General features: G+C 49.8%; 5 protein-coding genes across 8 annotated transcripts; 1 reads left to right on the forward strand and 4 right to left on the reverse strand.

Moving 5' to 3' along the window:
• Positions 1 to 107: 107 nt before the first annotated feature.
• Positions 108 to 1,556, reverse strand: LOC9655180 (scarecrow-like protein 14). Its single transcript, XM_002963605.2, has one exon. It carries the CDS (start codon positions 1,536 to 1,538, stop codon positions 252 to 254), a length of 1,287 nt encoding a protein of 428 aa, XP_002963651.1. The 5' UTR covers positions 1,539 to 1,556; the 3' UTR covers positions 108 to 251.
• Positions 1,557 to 1,712: 156 nt separating this feature from the next.
• LOC9655181 (glycerol-3-phosphate 2-O-acyltransferase 6) lies at positions 1,713 to 4,217 on the reverse strand. Of its 4 annotated transcripts, none has more exons than XM_024668396.1 (4): positions 4,149 to 4,217; positions 4,038 to 4,081; positions 3,081 to 3,990; positions 1,713 to 3,010 (listed from the first exon to the last, which is right to left on the reverse strand). In XM_024668396.1, the coding sequence occupies exons 3-4, from the start codon at positions 3,753 to 3,755 to the stop codon at positions 2,087 to 2,089; spliced, it is 1,599 nt and encodes a 532-aa protein (XP_024524164.1). In that variant the 5' UTR covers positions 3,756 to 3,990; positions 4,038 to 4,081; positions 4,149 to 4,217; the 3' UTR covers positions 1,713 to 2,086. The 4 variants fall into 4 exon arrangements, with proteins under 4 accessions (XP_024524164.1, XP_024524165.1, XP_024524163.1 ...); XM_024668397.1 differs by having other exon boundaries at positions 3,081 to 3,987; positions 4,038 to 4,098; positions 4,149 to 4,195; XM_024668395.1 differs by lacking the exons at positions 4,038 to 4,081; positions 4,149 to 4,217 and having other exon boundaries at positions 3,081 to 3,879; positions 3,939 to 3,981.
• LOC9655182 (DNA replication complex GINS protein PSF2) lies at positions 4,097 to 5,247 on the reverse strand. Its single transcript, XM_024668398.1, has 8 exons — positions 5,173 to 5,247; positions 5,046 to 5,120; positions 4,878 to 4,992; positions 4,707 to 4,806; positions 4,619 to 4,649; positions 4,474 to 4,566; positions 4,282 to 4,419; positions 4,097 to 4,217 (listed from the first exon to the last, which is right to left on the reverse strand). Exons 1-8 carry the CDS (start codon positions 5,221 to 5,223, stop codon positions 4,209 to 4,211), a joined length of 612 nt encoding a protein of 203 aa, XP_024524166.1. The 5' UTR covers positions 5,224 to 5,247; the 3' UTR covers positions 4,097 to 4,208.
• Positions 5,248 to 5,320: 73 nt separating this feature from the next.
• On the reverse strand, positions 5,321 to 7,384 carry LOC9655183 (pentatricopeptide repeat-containing protein At4g02750). The gene has a single exon (XM_024668102.1). It carries the CDS (start codon positions 7,382 to 7,384, stop codon positions 5,321 to 5,323), a length of 2,064 nt encoding a protein of 687 aa, XP_024523870.1.
• Positions 7,385 to 9,433: 2,049 nt separating this feature from the next.
• On the forward strand, positions 9,434 to 10,377 carry LOC112344161. The gene is made up of 2 exons (XM_024668435.1): positions 9,434 to 9,606; positions 9,685 to 10,377. Exons 1-2 carry the CDS (start codon positions 9,556 to 9,558, stop codon positions 10,357 to 10,359), a joined length of 726 nt encoding a protein of 241 aa, XP_024524203.1. The 5' UTR covers positions 9,434 to 9,555; the 3' UTR covers positions 10,360 to 10,377.
• The last annotated feature ends 5,025 nt before the right edge of the window (positions 10,378 to 15,402 follow it).

The following is a 15,402-nucleotide window of genomic DNA, read 5'->3' on the forward strand; positions in this document are numbered from 1 at the left end:
TCGCTTATGGCCTGTTGAATGACCAAAGCGTTGGAGGAAATGCTCAACACGGCAGTCTCTTTCCGTTGACCGGCCAAATGAAAGAGACGAAATTGACAAAAATTCCATGCTTCAATTTGGTACTGGAAATTCGTAATTGAAGGATCAGTAAGATAAGTACCAAAGCATGAGCAATCTAGCCGCGCTACCGCTGCCATGCCGCCAGCTGCCGTTACATTGCTGCTGGCATCTCCGGTGAGCTTTAGTCAAATTCAACAAGTCCAGTTGCTAATAGCGATGAGGACCTGCCGATTCCTCCGCAAGAGGATCCAATTCCCGCTGCGCCCCACGCTATACTCTCTCGCATTCGAGTACGTCGCCAGCATTTTCTTCGCTCCAGCATAGACATGGCGCTTGATCTCGTAGCCCTCGAAACCGGCCCCGCGCATCAGCTCCTGCCACTGCTTGTATCCCTCGGGCCTCTCCACGCGCTCCTCGCCCTCGCACGCCAACGTGTTGAGCAGCTCCAGCCCGCGGAGCTGCTCCAGGAACCTCCTCTCGCCCGCAAATCGCGACTCCGCCAGCGACGCGGCGATGGCTTCAAACACGCCCGCGTGGAAGTCGAAGGCCTCTCGCGCGCGCGCCACCAGCGATGGCGAGTTGAATCCCACCGGAGGAAAGGCGGCGTTGAGAAAGAGCTTGGGCTCCATCGCGTGGATGTTCCTCAGGAACCTCCTCTTTGGATCGTCCGAGAGCTCGCGCAGCTTGTGGAATGAAGTCACGATCAGGACGTCGTCCGGCTGGATCATCAGCTGCGAGGATTGGATCGAATCCCATTCGGCGGTCACGACCGAGTGGAACTCGAATGGAACGCCGACGCTGCTGGCGAATCTCTCGAGCTTGCCACCCACATCTTCCCTGGGGAAAAAGAGGGAGTTGCTCGGTCGATCTACCGCGGTGACACGAAAGTGTGGCGGGCCGCCGGATCTCTCGGAGAAATCCTTGATCAGGCACAGCCACCGATAGCCCGGGCCGATTCCAAAATCGACTACGTGCACGCGGGCCGCCGACGATGTCTCGTCCAGGATCGTCTGGTTCGTGAAGAAGATTGGCAGCCCAAAGCCCGGGGAGGTCTGCGAGACTGTGGAGAAGATCTGGAGGGTCTCGTCGATGGTTCGCCTGGATTTGAAGGTATTATAGAGCAGCCTCCCGGTGCCAGTGATTCGAGCTACGAGTGCCTCGGAGAAGTAGAAGGCTAGGCGTTCCACCGTGGTTCCTGTGGGAGAGGACTTGTCTCTCAGCTCGCTGACGAGCGCGTAGGCTTGGGTGGTGGCATTCGCGGCGATGGCTTCGCAGCACTTGACGATCGATGCTTTGAGATCTGTCATGGGTGGCATCTCGGTCACATTGTCGGTTTGTTGATGATCGATACCGGCATCGCCTAGCTCTAGGAAGGAATCAAAGAGAGATTGTGCGTACCCGTGATCGCGATCGTGATTGTTAGAGCTGTCCGCCAGTTGGGAGCTCCAGGAATTGGAATCCAGACCATCGCCTTCCATGATGATATATATACTCGTTCTTCATGGACAGCAAAGAAAGAACTAAGAGTTTGATCCTCGAAGCTTCGCTATAAGTAAGTTGATTTTGTTCCTCAGATTGAGTCAACCTTGAACGCTCGTGAGAACTTTTGGTCCACTTTCGGATTATCACGAATGGATCCACCACCAGCAAGCTGACACGAAACTTTCGGGAAAACCATTTCAAAGCAAAGATCATTGCTCATGGAGTGTGTAACAATTGGCTATACATCTAATCTGTCCTTGTTGCCCATTTGTCGTTGAAAGGTACCATGGACATCAGTCTACAAACGATGTTTCCCATGCTGGATCTCAGTTCCAACGCAGCCTATAGTTCGAGAAGCACAGAGAAACACGGCACCTCTGCTTCGCAGGAAAGAGACGAGATGCCAAAACGATTCGCAGTCTAACACTTGTGGAAACCAATCAGAAGTACTGCTCAGATTCTCGCATGGATCATTCTTCTCAAGTGACAAGGCACACGTCACTACCACGTCAGATCCACGTCGGTAGGAGAGCTTCTCTATTCTTTAGCTCCCCATCTTGCTCCTCAGCCGCTTCATGGACCGCCGCAAGCTCTTTTGCTTGTTGGCGACACCGCCCTCGTTCCCGGCCAGCATCAGGTACTTATCCTTCCTCGTCAAGTTCGTGCACTGGAATCCCAGCTTGTCGGCGATCCTCCTCTGGATCAAGTTCGCAACGTCGTGAGCCGAGTTCCCGGCCGCGCAAGTCATCTCCCACGGCAGCTGATCCAGGAACCACATCTCGTACTCGGGCCGGGGATTCATCAGGAAGTAGAGCGGGTCGAGCGCCTTCCAGCCGCGAGCGGTGGTGCCGTAGAAGAGCTGGACGCGGGCGTCCATGGCTACCGGGACGATCGCGTCGGACAGCTCCGCGAAGAGAGAGCTGAATCGCAGCAAGTATGGCTCGCGGCACGTCGTCCCCTCGGGACACACCACCAGATCCTTGCACTCGTCCAAGAGGATGTTGTGCATGCGCCGCGCGTCCTGGCTCCGGCAGCGTGTGAGCCGGACCGTTTTGATCGGGGCCAGCACCTCGGACACCCGGCTGATGCTGTACGTCACGGCCGACACCCTGCGCTGCACGCCGCCCGAGAGGAACACCGGGTCCAGCAGCGTGCGGTGCGAGCAGACGAAGAGCGTGCCGCCACCTTTGTTGGTACTGCTGGTGGTGGGCGGTGCGCCGTTGACGCGGATGCGGACGCCGAGCAAGGCGCAGACGAGGACGACGATGCGGGTGTCGTTGATGAGGAGCGGCACCGAGCCGCGGAGGAATGCGAGGGGGATGCCGACTGGCGACCAGAGGAGGAGCGTGAGAGCTTTTGCTGGAGTCGGGCGGCACGCGATTCTACCGTCGTGGAATATGAGCGGCTTTGGGTACTCGTCCCGCGGTACCGCCGGGGCATTGGAGCTGTTTAGAACGACGAAGGCTTCCTGGGAGAAAAAAAACAAAGTGTCTGTTAGCAAGAGCAAGCCAATGAACACGAAAAGAAAAAAAACTGACCTTGCACAGTGCCATGTATGGAAAATCCGTGCTCTTGCAGCCCAATGCCAGGTCCGGTAGTCTGTCTCGCAGGTACTTCCGCACAGCAAAGGCCTTGTTTCCCCCTTCTAGAACTCCCGGGCTCTGGAGAAATCCCGTGCAAAAGCCGCCTCGAGCAACGTGAACTTCGGTCCCCAGCACCACGTCCACTCCCAGGTAGTGCTTGAGGAAATGCTCCACCATCACTCTAGGCGACGCCGTGATCACGTACTTGGTGCCGCAAGCCGTGAAGACCCGAAAGGCGTGGAGGTGCATATCTTCCAGGTAGAACTTCGGGAGCACGGCCACCGCAACTCGCTCGATCACCGACACCTTGATGCCGATGAAGGAGATGAAAGTCATTATCTGAATCGCTGTCGCTTGGGATGCTAGAAGCCATATTGCCGGATACGCGAAGAGAAGAATAGCTGCTCGGAGGACGCTTCCGGCCTCGAAGGCCACCAGGAGGAAATACGGGAAATAGCTGGCTGACCTGAGGAGAGTGCCTTCCAAATCTGAAACCACCAAGTCGTCACTCCTGTCAAGGAAGTCGCAGCTCTCGACTGGCTCGAATGGAACAGGAGTTTGCCTGACGTTCTTGAGAAACTCCCACAGCTTCACCACCATAGATGCTTTCTTCTTCTTCTTCTCACCCATGGCTCCTCGGCTGTTGTCCTTCGTCCACCCAGAGGAGAGAGCAAGAAGCACATGAGGCAGCCTACGGCCAGAGTGGTAGCTTCTCCGCCAGCATTAATGTAGCAGGTCTGCAGTGAATGCGTACCTGCGTAAAAGTCGTCAAGTGTAATTCAACAAACCTCAAGTGAAAACCACAAAGAAAACCTCATCACTGGCTGCGGTTTGCATTTGTTTCGGGGATTAGACAACGTAACTTCTGTACCAAACATGCGTCAGAAAGAAAACGTTGCTTTGGATACTTACCGTTTACACGGCCGAAAGTTAAAGAGGAAAATAGCCTGATCAAGCTGAGTACAAAAAGCTTCTTAAGAAATCGACACAAAGATTTAGTTCACTTCATCTAGTTTGCCACACCTGTGCAAGGATCCAAAAACTCCTTTTTGGATTTTAGCACAAACCAGAAAGAAACCACGACTAAATCCGCTGCATTCACGAAGATCGAGTGGTGAGACAAGAAAAAAGATTCCGATAACATCGACTAACTCACTCTTATGACAGTTGGCTGGGAAAACCTATCGTCGGAATGCCTATGGTACTCGTCGCTTCCATGCTTGAAAAGAGCCTGGAGCGTCCGCACTGTGAATGGCCGGATGATGTTCACCTCCATAGCCGAGAGGTTTGTAAGCTGCAAAAAAGAGGCCGTCATAGCTGTTGAGTGTGTGTGCTTCACGAAGCTCACCTTCACAGCAAATGTTTTGTTGGAGAGCTTCTCGAGTCCAGCCTCAATCTTATGGAACCTCACATTGCGTATGTCTTCAATCAATGACCTCACCTGAAAGAATAATCAGACTTAGGGAACAAGCAGCAAATCTTCGAGCTCGTACCAAGTAACAGTCGGGTATATCATCTTGCGCACTAGAACGATCAAAAACATATATCAGCCACCATCAGGAAGAAAGAAATGGAGCTTACTGATCAAACAACAATCTAGATATCTCAATGTAGTGAAATGGTAGAGGTCGGAATTCCTGTGGCTGTTGACGCTCTTCCTCCAGCACTTCCGTGAGCCTCTCTGTTCACCTTTGTTAAGAACACACAGCGAAAGAAAACTCTTCGATAGATCGAAAGAATCGATCAAAGTACCTACGGTCATCCACTCCGGAGCCTGGATCCGGCATTTCCCTCGCTTCTTGAGAGCAATTGCGAGCCACAAAGGCACTATAGCAGAGATTTGCGGGCGAAAGGGACCAAAATCTCCCTGGACGGCACAAGAATGAGAAGAAATGGCAATGCTGGTAGCAAAACACTCACGGAAATCAAATGCAAGGGATCCATTCTCAAGCTGGGAATGATGCCGATCGTCTCGTCCTCCGCGAGAAACTCCACCTGGAGCGCAGCGAGATTGAATCGCGATGGAGCCGGAAAGATTGCTACAGACCTCCGCCGCGGAGAATGTGGCCGGAGGCGCATAGTTGGATTGTCCCGCCATAAACCCTATCAAGATTTTAGGGTTCCCTAGCTACATTTCTTTGAGGATCTTCGCAAGAGCGATCGAAATCCATCGACCGGCGATCGCGATCGCGATTCTAGGCGCGGATCACTTCCAGGTCTCGCGATTCTTGACCAGCATTCCCGTTGCTGAGAGAGGTGTAGAGATTCGCGAGCAAGAGGTAGAGCGCCGATCCTCGATCAAGATCCATCTCGAGCAGCTGTTTGGCGATCCGTCCGCCACGCTCGGTATCGCCGTGTAAGCTGCAAGCTCCAAGAACGGCAGTCCACGACACCTCGTCCCCCTCGAACGGCATCTCGTTCGCTAGATCTTCCATCCGGTCCAGCTGCCCCGAGCGCCCCAGGAGATCCACCAGGCAGCGATAGTGCTCCACGACGGGATCGATGGAATTGTCGCCAATCATCCGGAGGAAGTAGCAGCGCGCGTCTTCCAGAAGGCCGCCATGGCTGCAAGCCGCCAGCACCGTGGAGAAGGTGAGCCAGTTCGGCTGCTCTCCCTGGAGATCCATGCGGTTAAACATCTCGGCCGCCAGGGATCGCTCGCCGCTCTGGGCATAGGCGACGATGATGTTCGTCCAGGAGACCACGTTTGGCAGTGGGAGGTTGTTGAAGAGAGCTCGAGCTTGATCCAGGCGGCCACACTTTCCAAACATGCTCACCAGCGCTGTGCCAACGAAGGTGTCTCGATCGAGGCCTCGAGCAGCAGCGCCTTCGAAGATGGTTTTTCCTTCGGCCAGAGCGGTGGAGCTAGCGCAGGCCTCGAGAGCGCTCATCAAGGTGATCCTGTCCGGCTCGATCCCTTCGAGGTCCATGAGCTTGAAGTACGCTAGCGCTTGCTTGGAGTGCCCGGCTCGAGCATGCCCGGAGATGAGAGCGGTCCACGAGGTAGCGTCTTTCACCGGCATTTCTTCGTGGAGTTTGGTTGCCAACTCGATGTTTCCTTTGATAGCGTAGGCGAGAACCATGGTGCTCCACGCGAGATAGTCTCTCGCAGGCATCAGAGCAAAGAGGTTCTCGGCGGAGGTGATGTGGCCGTTGTTCAAGTAGGCGGCCAGCATTGTCGTCCACGAGACAACGTCGTGATCCACCATCTCGTCGAAGACGAGCTTGGCTTGGCGAGTCCGGCCCTCCTGCGCGTACGCGTTCACCATGCTCGTCCCGGCGATGCTGTTCTTCTCGGTGATCATGTCGTAGACCAGCTTCGCGTCGTCCAAGCTCCCGCACTTTGTGAACATGTTGACGAAGCCGTTGCCGACGAGAACATCCAGCGTTTCATCGCTCTGGGTGACGCACTGGAAGAGAGCTCGGCCCTCCGCCGGGTCTCCGATGCTCGAGCACGCCTCAGCAACGCAGGTGAAGGTGATCTTGTTCGGCCGAGTCCCGTCGAGCTTTAGCAGCCGGAAAAGATGGAGGGCGGCTGCGAACTCCCCGTTCCCGACGTACGCAGTGATCATGGCGTTCCACGACTCGACTGTCCTCTCCGTCATCCGATCGAAGACCGACTTCGCCTCTGGAAGCTGCCGGTTTTGCGAGTAGGCTGTGAGAATATTGTTCCAGCAGATGGAGGTCAGCTCCTCGCTCGGGATGGAATCAAACATCTCCTTCGCCTCGGCCAAGTTCCCGCTCTGGGCGTATGCGGTGAGCAAGATGTTCCTCGAGAACACGTCCTTGACAGGTAAGCTGTCAAACAGGCATTTTGCTTCGCTCACGCATTGCTTCTGGGCGTAACAGGAGATCATTGTGTTCCAAGTCACCGCGCTCTTCTCCGGAAGCTTGTCAAACACCATCCTAGCCTCCTCCAGATGCCCATTCCGGGAAGAAGCAACGATGAGAAAATTCCAAGTGTATGGATTCCTCTCGGGCATCCGCTCAAAGGCAAGCTTGGCCTCCTGGATCCCGCCGAGGTTGCCATACATCTGGATGAGCACGTTTGTGAGGTACCTGTGCCCGTCAAATCCAGCTTCGGCGAGCTGGCCGTGAACTCTCCGGACTTCGTGTAAGTGGCGGCATTTGCGTATGAGCGCCGCATACCTGTTCTCAACCTCCCTTTGGCCTTCTGCGGAATCAACGCTGTGGGTGGTCGAACAAGCCAAGGAAGAAAACGAGCGATCTTTCCAGACCCTGAATCGCAACGAGCGCATACAACCCTCTATAATACTTGATCTACTAGAACTTAGATTTCCTCCTTTTTTGCACCTTTGAAGTAACAGATTTGTGCGGATAAAACACCATGTTTGTGGTTGAGGTCCACTTTATTGCTATTCCAGGTACTATTTTCTTTCTTGCATGTTGCGAAATTCCTTCTGGGTTTATGTAAGATGCCATAGCAGCTGCTGAGGAACAAGGCTCCTGGGACAATCTTGCCTTGCTGGTCGTTGCCAAGGTATGGATTCAGTGATATGCAACCTACCGACTCCATCCCAAAGAAGGTTTTGCAGGCTGCCATGAGTTGCTGAGGAAAGTTGTGCCATTCTACCTTCATCTTCATTGGGAACTTTAATTATAAAATGCTACATTGTTTAAGGTACAGTTTTTCTAAAAGATTGTTAAAAAAAATTATAGAAGTTTTTCTAGTTTATTTTTGAGTTACTTTGTTATAATTTAATTTATGCTGCTTAATTATTAAATTTATTACACCTCAATCTACTAGTTAATTCTCAAATTTTATTTTTTGTGAGTGTATGGAATATGGAAAGAGAATACAAGAAATGTGTATATCAATTAACCCAAAAACCCTAGTTTATATACAAGAGCGAATGGACTGAATTGAAACCAATCTGACGATTACTAAAATCCTACTATACTAATATTAGTATATAGCATTATAGCTGTATACTTAAATTTTATATCATCCCCTCCTCTTGAAATAATAGAAGGCCATTAGGGTTCTTTTGTGGATGAGCTGGGATTTGAAAGAATATTAAGAAGAGACATTGATAGATCTGTAAGTGGTGTCAATTGTTTATGATCCCTTTATATAAAACATTTTAATTGTTGCACATGCACAATTTTTGGAGGATCAATTTACTGAATGTCATGTTAAACTTTATAAACTTGCGGTCTAACTTGCCGCAACACCTAATATGGACTTTTCCACAGAGCAATGTAGATAAACTATATACTATAAGATGGGGAAAATGGATTAACACCAAGTTATCCATTTTATACTCTATAGGTAAACGATGATGGGAGTTGTAGTATCATTGTTGTCCCATTTGTACATGGCCTAAATGTTTAGCAAACTTTACTTGGACAATTGAAAAAATACTTGTCAAATATTGATCCCATAACCTAGCATTGGCAGTCTGTGGCAATTGCGAAGGTGAACCCAACTCCATTGGCAGCATTGGATTATAACCATATAGGAGTTTATATAGTGAAGCACTTTTAAAAAAAGTATTAAAAGAGAAATATGATATATAAATTTATATATAGGATTTTTATAAGCAATCACATATGAATATATCAATAAGAAACATAAAAATATAATGTTATTAAACATTTAATCTTTACTTTGATTTTAATGTGATTGGGATACCTGTCTCCAACTATAAATGGTATAGCTATTTTTAGGGAAATCTTAATAATGCAATTGAAAAACTACTAACCACTGTAAAATAAAAATATATACAAATAATAATTTTAGAAATTAATAAGTATATTTTGTTTAAGAATTTTAAATGTTATCAATAAATATAGATAATGAAGACTAATAATGTTAGATGTATTTATCTAGTTTAATACAATTAAAGTTTCTATATTATTATAAGAAAGTTTTGTTAAATTTGATAACATTCTTTGATACCATCATACTAAGAGATACATGTTAGGATATATTAGAAATACTTGGCATCATCATATTAGAAAAATCCCCTCCTAAGATGCCCCTTAGGCTCTGGCCTTTTCTCTTGAGCATTTGCAATGAGCTGCAAGCAATTAACATTTCTAAATATTTAGTGAGTAGTATATAGTTTTATATATTGTATTGGTACAAGGATCACGAGCCGAATATTCTTTGTGAACCAAGTCCGGTTACGCGTTCGATTCCTGCGGGTGTCTCTTTCTGGGGTTCAATTTCTCTCTCTTGTTCTTGTTCGGGGTGGTTGAGGATCGCCGGAGGTGAGAATGTGAAGCTCTTTGATGCCACCAGGGTTGCGCTGGTGGAATCACGCGAGTAAGATCTGCCTGTATTGCACGACGATATGTCGTTGTTTTCAGAGATCGTCAAGCTTCTAGGATCTGTGCGGTAGGCGTCCTCGAGACGTTTCGTTTAGCTCAAAGTCGTGGAGAGATCATTGTTGGAATCTGGGCCATGCAAAGCTCCAGGGATGATCACGCAAAGACGAGCACCTCCTTCGATCAGGTAAAGCTTTCCTCCCTTTGTTCCTGGTCACGTAGTGAGCTTTTGCCATGGTACCTCATAGAGTTTTTGTTCTCAAAGGTATGTTTGAGTCGCTCGCTTCCTTCATTGACACGTGGCCGAGGAAGGCAGGTGGTCTTTCCAGGAATAAATAGAGCTGGAAAGCGAGCTCGAGCAACCTCTCGAGGGCGAGAGGTAAGTATGAGGTCGCTACAACTTGAGGCCCTGCCACGACTCGAGGGCCACAAAGAACCTCTGCCAACCGAAGTAGACCCCCTCTATGATGAGAGCAGTCAGGTCCCTGGGCTTGTGGTCATCCTTGCGAGCACTCTCGAAGCACTTGAGGTAGACATCCCGGTCTACAAACTCGTGCTGGCGGCCAGCGCCAGCAGCAAACAAGACATTGGGGAACACAGCCACGCTGCGAAGCAAGTAGCAGGCCAGCATCATCCTCCCGCATCGCCCATTCCCATCCACAAACGCATGGATGCACTCAAACTTGTAGAAGAAGTCCGAGGCCAGCACCAGGAGCTGCTCCACCGTCTTGCAGCTCCTTGTCGTTGCCTCCTCCTCAAAGAGCCGCTCCACATCCGCATTAGTCTTGCTCACCAACTTGGACAACTTGGGCCGGATTGCCCAGGCATCCGCGTAGAAGTGCTGCCTTCTGCTGCTCGTGATTGTCATTGCAACCTCACTGCCGGAATGAAACAAGCCTGCGATCTCTGGCCTGCTCGGCTCCATAAGAAGCTCGTGTGACTGCCTGAGCTTGTAGTTGTTGACATTGGGAGCCTCCTCGGCCTTCTCCTCCTGGAGCCACCATGTGTTGAATGCTCGGGACAGGCAGCAGACTTGTTCCAATCTCTTGTCTGGAGCCACCACTTCGTGGAGATGCTCCAGGGTGTGGAGTGTTTGGTCCCGGGTATCAAAGCCTTCCAGCTCCAGCTTGTTCACCTGGAAGAGGAAGTCGGCCATAGCGCTGCCCGTACACGTCTAGGGCCTGGAACCTCTTCACGTACCCACAAATGGCGTCCACCATGCTGCTCGTCGCCGGGGCGCCGTCGCCATCGCACCTCCAGAAGGGCCTCTCCGCGTATCGCCCCATCTATATGCCCTACCCTCAACCCAGAAGGGCCCCTTTTTATACAGCCAAGGTTTGAAAAGGGGTACATTTGAATTTCCCGGGCTTTGACATGCGGCACGCGATAATTGGCTGTTGGCGCAAGCTCATTCTCCAGCGCTTGGCGAGGCGACGGCGTGAGCACGATGGTGATGGCGCTAGCGGGGTGAACGATTAATCTAGCGCCAGCGCAGGGTAGGCGCTTCGGTCAATCACAACGAAATTTCATAGTTTCTTGCTCTAGATCGCTCCCTGTTAGCTGGATCAGGCCGACTCAGCATCAGCGATTGATTTCTCCTCTCGCCCCGGGTGTGTAGCGCTCAGCTTCCTTTTCTTGCTGCAAAGCTAGGATCCAAGAGCAACTCGCGGCTTGTGTAGGTATGGAGATTGATATTGCCATATTTCCAACGATTCCATGAAATGCACCTTCCTAGGGTCACAGGACTTGGGAATTTCTCTCAGCTGGTATCATGGATGGGCGGTGTGCGGCTCTGAATCTCATCCGAAGTGCTGGTATGCATTTCGATCTCTCAACCTTGTATAGTGTTTGTTTATATTGCAGTGAGGAAACTGACGGGAAAAGCTGGCAAGGAGAAGGAGCTAGAACCACTGCTTACACCGTCCAACCATGCAGCCTTCTGGTATGTCTTATGTCGCAGCTCTCTCCACGTACTTATCTAATCCACTCTAGGTTTGAGGCCTTTTGGGACACCCAAGCTATCAAAGTTGCTACGTCCCATGGCTTGGATGATCCTGCTTGATCCGCAGGGCTCTTGAGAGGTCTTGCCGTCATCAGGTCCTGCCCGGAGAGCTCACCCATCACGACCTTGCAGCTGTTACAATTGCACAAAGCTCTATAGTTGACACCTGTCTTGGCATTCCACAGTTATGGTGCCATGTCCTCCGCTGGAAAGAGTTACTCACATCCCCGAGACATCCAGGTCAAGATGCGGAAGTTCCTGGACCGTCTCAACGCAAGCATCGCGGAGCACAGCAAGAGCAAGCTGAGCATCGCCAAATGGGCCTCCATGGTCGCAAGGATCATCATCAACTTCAAGAAGATCCATCTGTTTGAAGATGGTAATGGGCGTATTGGACGCTTGCTTGCGCTACACCTGTTGCGTCGCATTTCAGCTTTCCCAACCGCCTTCTTCACTGCAGCTGTAGCGCACCTAAATTTGGAGCCAAACTCCAAGCCCGTTGCACTACGAAACGAGGGTGCGGTACAATCCCACAAGCACTAGCTCCCCATATCTAGCATCTGCACGCAAAATGGTGTTAGATAGAGCTTGGCACAATTTTGGCATACCGGTGGCATAATGCAAGGAGGAGGGTACCCCACCGACTAGAGCAACGTGGAGCTTGGGCTTAGACCCAAGCCCGACGCAGAACAAAGAGTGACACAACCCAGTGGGAGCCAAACTAATGTCTCAGATGGTCAAACATGCATTCCAACCACTATCTCTACTACACATTTGGAACCCCCCACAGAATCCCTGCAGAGCTAGGATCCAAGAGCAACTTGCGGCTTGTGTAGGTATGGAGATTGATATTGCCATATTTCCAACGATTCCATGAAATGCACCTTCCTAGGGTCACAGGACTTGGGAATTTCTCTCAGCTGGTATCATGGATGGGCGGTGTGCGGCTCTGAATCTCATCTGAAGTGCTAGTATGCATTTCGATCTCTCAACCTTGTATAGTGTTTGTTTATATTGCAGTGAGGAAACTGACGGGAAAAGCTGGCAAGGAGAAGGAGCCAGAACCACTGCTTACACCATCCAACCACGCAGCCTTCTGGTATGTCTTATGTCGCAGCTCTCTCCACATACTTATCTAATCCACTCCAAGTTTGAGGCCTTTTGGGACACCCAAGCTATCAAAGTTGCTACGTCCTATGGCTTGGATGATCCTGCTTGATCCGCAGGGCTCTTGAGAGGTCTTGCCGTCATTAGGTCCTGGCCAGAGAGCTCACCCATCACGACCTTGCAGCTTTTACAACTGCATGAAGCTCTACAGATGACACCCGTCCTGGCATTCCACAGTTTTGGTGCCATGTCCTCCGCTGGAAAGAGTTACTCACATCCCCGAGACATCCAGGTCAAGATGCGAAAGTTCCTAGACCGTCTCAAAGAGCACAGCAAGAGCAAGCTGAGCATCGCCAAATGGGCCTCCATAGTTGCAAGGCTCATCATCAACTTCAAAAAGATCCATCCGTTTGAAGATGGTAATGGGCGTGTTGGATGCCTGCTTGCGCTGCACCTGTTGCATCGCATTTCAGCTTTCCAAGCGGTCTTCTTCACTGCAGCTGTAGCGCACCTGAATTTGGAGATGAACTCCAAGCCCGTTACACTATGAAACAAGGGTCCGGTACAATCCCACAGCCCCCCGCGCCACCCCCCCCCCCCCGAGGAACACATGCTTTGGGCTTTCACCCCAATCTTCCCTTAGTACTAGAAGTTAGTCTCTTTTGAAACTTACTAATATGGAATGGCGGTAGATTGCGAATTTGGACACGGAACGGACACCATTGTGTTCGGGCCAATCTCTACATTCTGTAGATATGCCAAATGAGCTAATCTAAACACTTTCCATAAATAGCATTTGGGACCGAAATGAGACCAACACAAAAGGCGTGATAGCGAGGGTGTTTGGCAAACACGGTAAGCTATCATCCAGTGACATTGAGGGACTAGTCTCAATACGCGAGGGTTCTTGCCAAGCCAGTGCAATACAGAGCAAAAGAGAACTAAGAGCCAGGCCGAGAATGCTCAGCTAGAAACACATAGGAGTTCCTACCTTATGTTCATTTGACTAAGTACAGATGCTAAGCCCAGTAAACTAACACTTGGACACGAGGGGCTATTAAAGGGAACCAGCAATACCGACCTCTTGCCGTCATGGCAGTAAGGAAAGAGTGCCCGTAACAACTAGCCGACAAGTATCTTTCGATACCCAAAGTCACATTTGCGACACTCTCCCCCCCTTGGGGAAGATCGACGTCCTCATCGATGCATACCCGAGTCTAGCCAACCGTCAAGGAAACAACTCCGAAAGTTAACGAAAAGCACATTATGTGGGAAACACACCGACTTAAATGAGTTATGGAATGACCTCTCCTCTACATCCAAAGACGTTATGACTCAGACACCCTCCGGCCATCACTGACAAGGAAATGACTAACAGAGTTAGCCCCCCTTGCTGCTCCGAATACCACTTGGCTTACAAAGGAATGATACATCCCTGCCCGCAGGGGCATAGGGAAAAGGCTAGAGGCTCAACTACCCCTGAGCAAGAAATCAACCCCATCGGGAAGATTTAGACAACTATTATAAATTGGCAGATTAAGTTGTTTACACGACTATGCCCCTTTGCAAAAGTGAGTCATCGAGAGAGAGGTGGGGACTTGTGATCAGTCTATAATAGTTATCCCCATAGTTATGGATTGGACCCATGCACCGAAGTGCCAAAGTCAGCCTACCAAAACTGACCCAAGTACTATCGAACGAGAGAAACGACACTTTGATTTATAGAAATATATTCTTTATTGATTTGCAAGATTTATTACAAGATTTTTACAAAAACTAATCTTTATTACTATTCTTATGCTCCATGACAAGCTTATGAGCATGGGTAAGATTACTAAAAGGTTCCCAAGTTGATTCATCCACTTAACTAGATATTCCTTCGCACAAGCTCGTCTCCGAAACCGAGAAGCCAAGATAGACTCAGCTTCATACTCAGATTCACCATCCATGATCACTGGCGGAGGACGCATGTCCGTAGAGCGTTCCACAGAAGCATAATATGGTGCTAGTAAACTGATATGAAACACATCATGTAGCTGAGATAACTCACCTGGAAGATCCAACTTATAGGATACATCATCAATGTGTTTTAACACCCAATAGGGTCCAACATATCTCGATAAGAGCTTCCGAGACAAAGAACCCTTAATGTTCAAGTTCCGGGAAGATAACCACACCTGATCTCCCACTTGATAGGATACATCCCGATGATGCTGATCCTTATCACGTTGATACCTATCCTAAGCTTTGCCCATCGCCTTAGTAGCTCTAGACCAACCTTGGCGTAGCTGCTCTGCATAAGTCTCAATAGCCGAGACCAACACTTCAGTCATTGATTTCAGTACAACAATCTGTTGAGGCACTCCGTGAGCATTTCCTTGCAACATCTCCCATGGAGAACAACCAATAGTGCTGTGAAATGTGTTGTTATAACAAATTTCTGCTGTATCCAAATGCTCAACCCAATCGCGTTGGTTCGCCGCAACATAGTACCGCAAATAATTCTCAACTTGAGCATTCACGCATTCGGTCTACCCATCACTTTGAGGATGATAAGCCGTACTAAATTTCAATATGGTACCAAATAGCTGGAACAATGTGCCCTAAAACTTCCCCGTAAACCTTGAATCTCTATCCGAGATCATCTCTTCAGGAAGACCATGAACCCGCACTACTTCATGGAAAAAGAGATTTGTTGCTTGTTTCGCATTTATTGTTCCCACAGTTGGAATGAAGTGTGCAATCTTTGATAACAAATCCACAACCACCATCAAAGTATCATAACCCTTAGACTTCGGCAAGCAAGTGACGAAATCAAGTGTCACACCCTGAAATGGCCATGCCGGTGCTGGAATGCACTGCAACTTTCCAACT

Source organism: Selaginella moellendorffii, unplaced genomic scaffold (assembly GCF_000143415.4).
Source record: "Selaginella moellendorffii unplaced genomic scaffold, v1.0 SELMOscaffold_3, whole genome shotgun sequence".
NCBI lineage: Eukaryota > Viridiplantae > Streptophyta > Lycopodiopsida > Selaginellales > Selaginellaceae > Selaginella > Selaginella moellendorffii.

Coding starts and splice junctions, on each gene's coding strand:
- LOC9655182 (XM_024668398.1), bottom strand. CDS start 5,223: ATGGCGGGACAATCCAACTATGCGCCTCCGGCCACATTCTCCGCGGCG. Junction 5,121..5,172: donor CCACATTCTCCGCGGCGGAG/GTCTGTAGCAAT, acceptor GCTGCGCTCCAG/GTGGAGTTTCTCGCGGAGGA. Junction 4,807..4,877: donor TCCGGAGTGGATGACCGTAG/GTACTTTGATCG, acceptor AAAGGTGAACAG/AGAGGCTCACGGAAGTGCTG.
- LOC9655181 (XM_024668396.1), bottom strand. CDS start 3,755: ATGGGTGAGAAGAAGAAGAAGAAAGCATCTATGGTGGTGAAGCTGTGG. Junction 3,011..3,080: donor CATACATGGCACTGTGCAAG/GTCAGTTTTTTT, acceptor TTTTTCTCCCAG/GAAGCCTTCGTCGTTCTAAA.
- LOC9655183 (XM_024668102.1), bottom strand. CDS start 7,384: ATGCGCTCGTTGCGATTCAGGGTCTGGAAAGATCGCTCGTTTTCTTCC.
- LOC112344161 (XM_024668435.1), top strand. CDS start 9,556: ATGCAAAGCTCCAGGGATGATCACGCAAAGACGAGCACCTCCTTCGAT. Junction 9,607..9,684: donor CGAGCACCTCCTTCGATCAG/GTAAAGCTTTCC, acceptor TTGTTCTCAAAG/GTATGTTTGAGTCGCTCGCT.
- LOC9655180 (XM_002963605.2), bottom strand. CDS start 1,538: ATGGAAGGCGATGGTCTGGATTCCAATTCCTGGAGCTCCCAACTGGCG.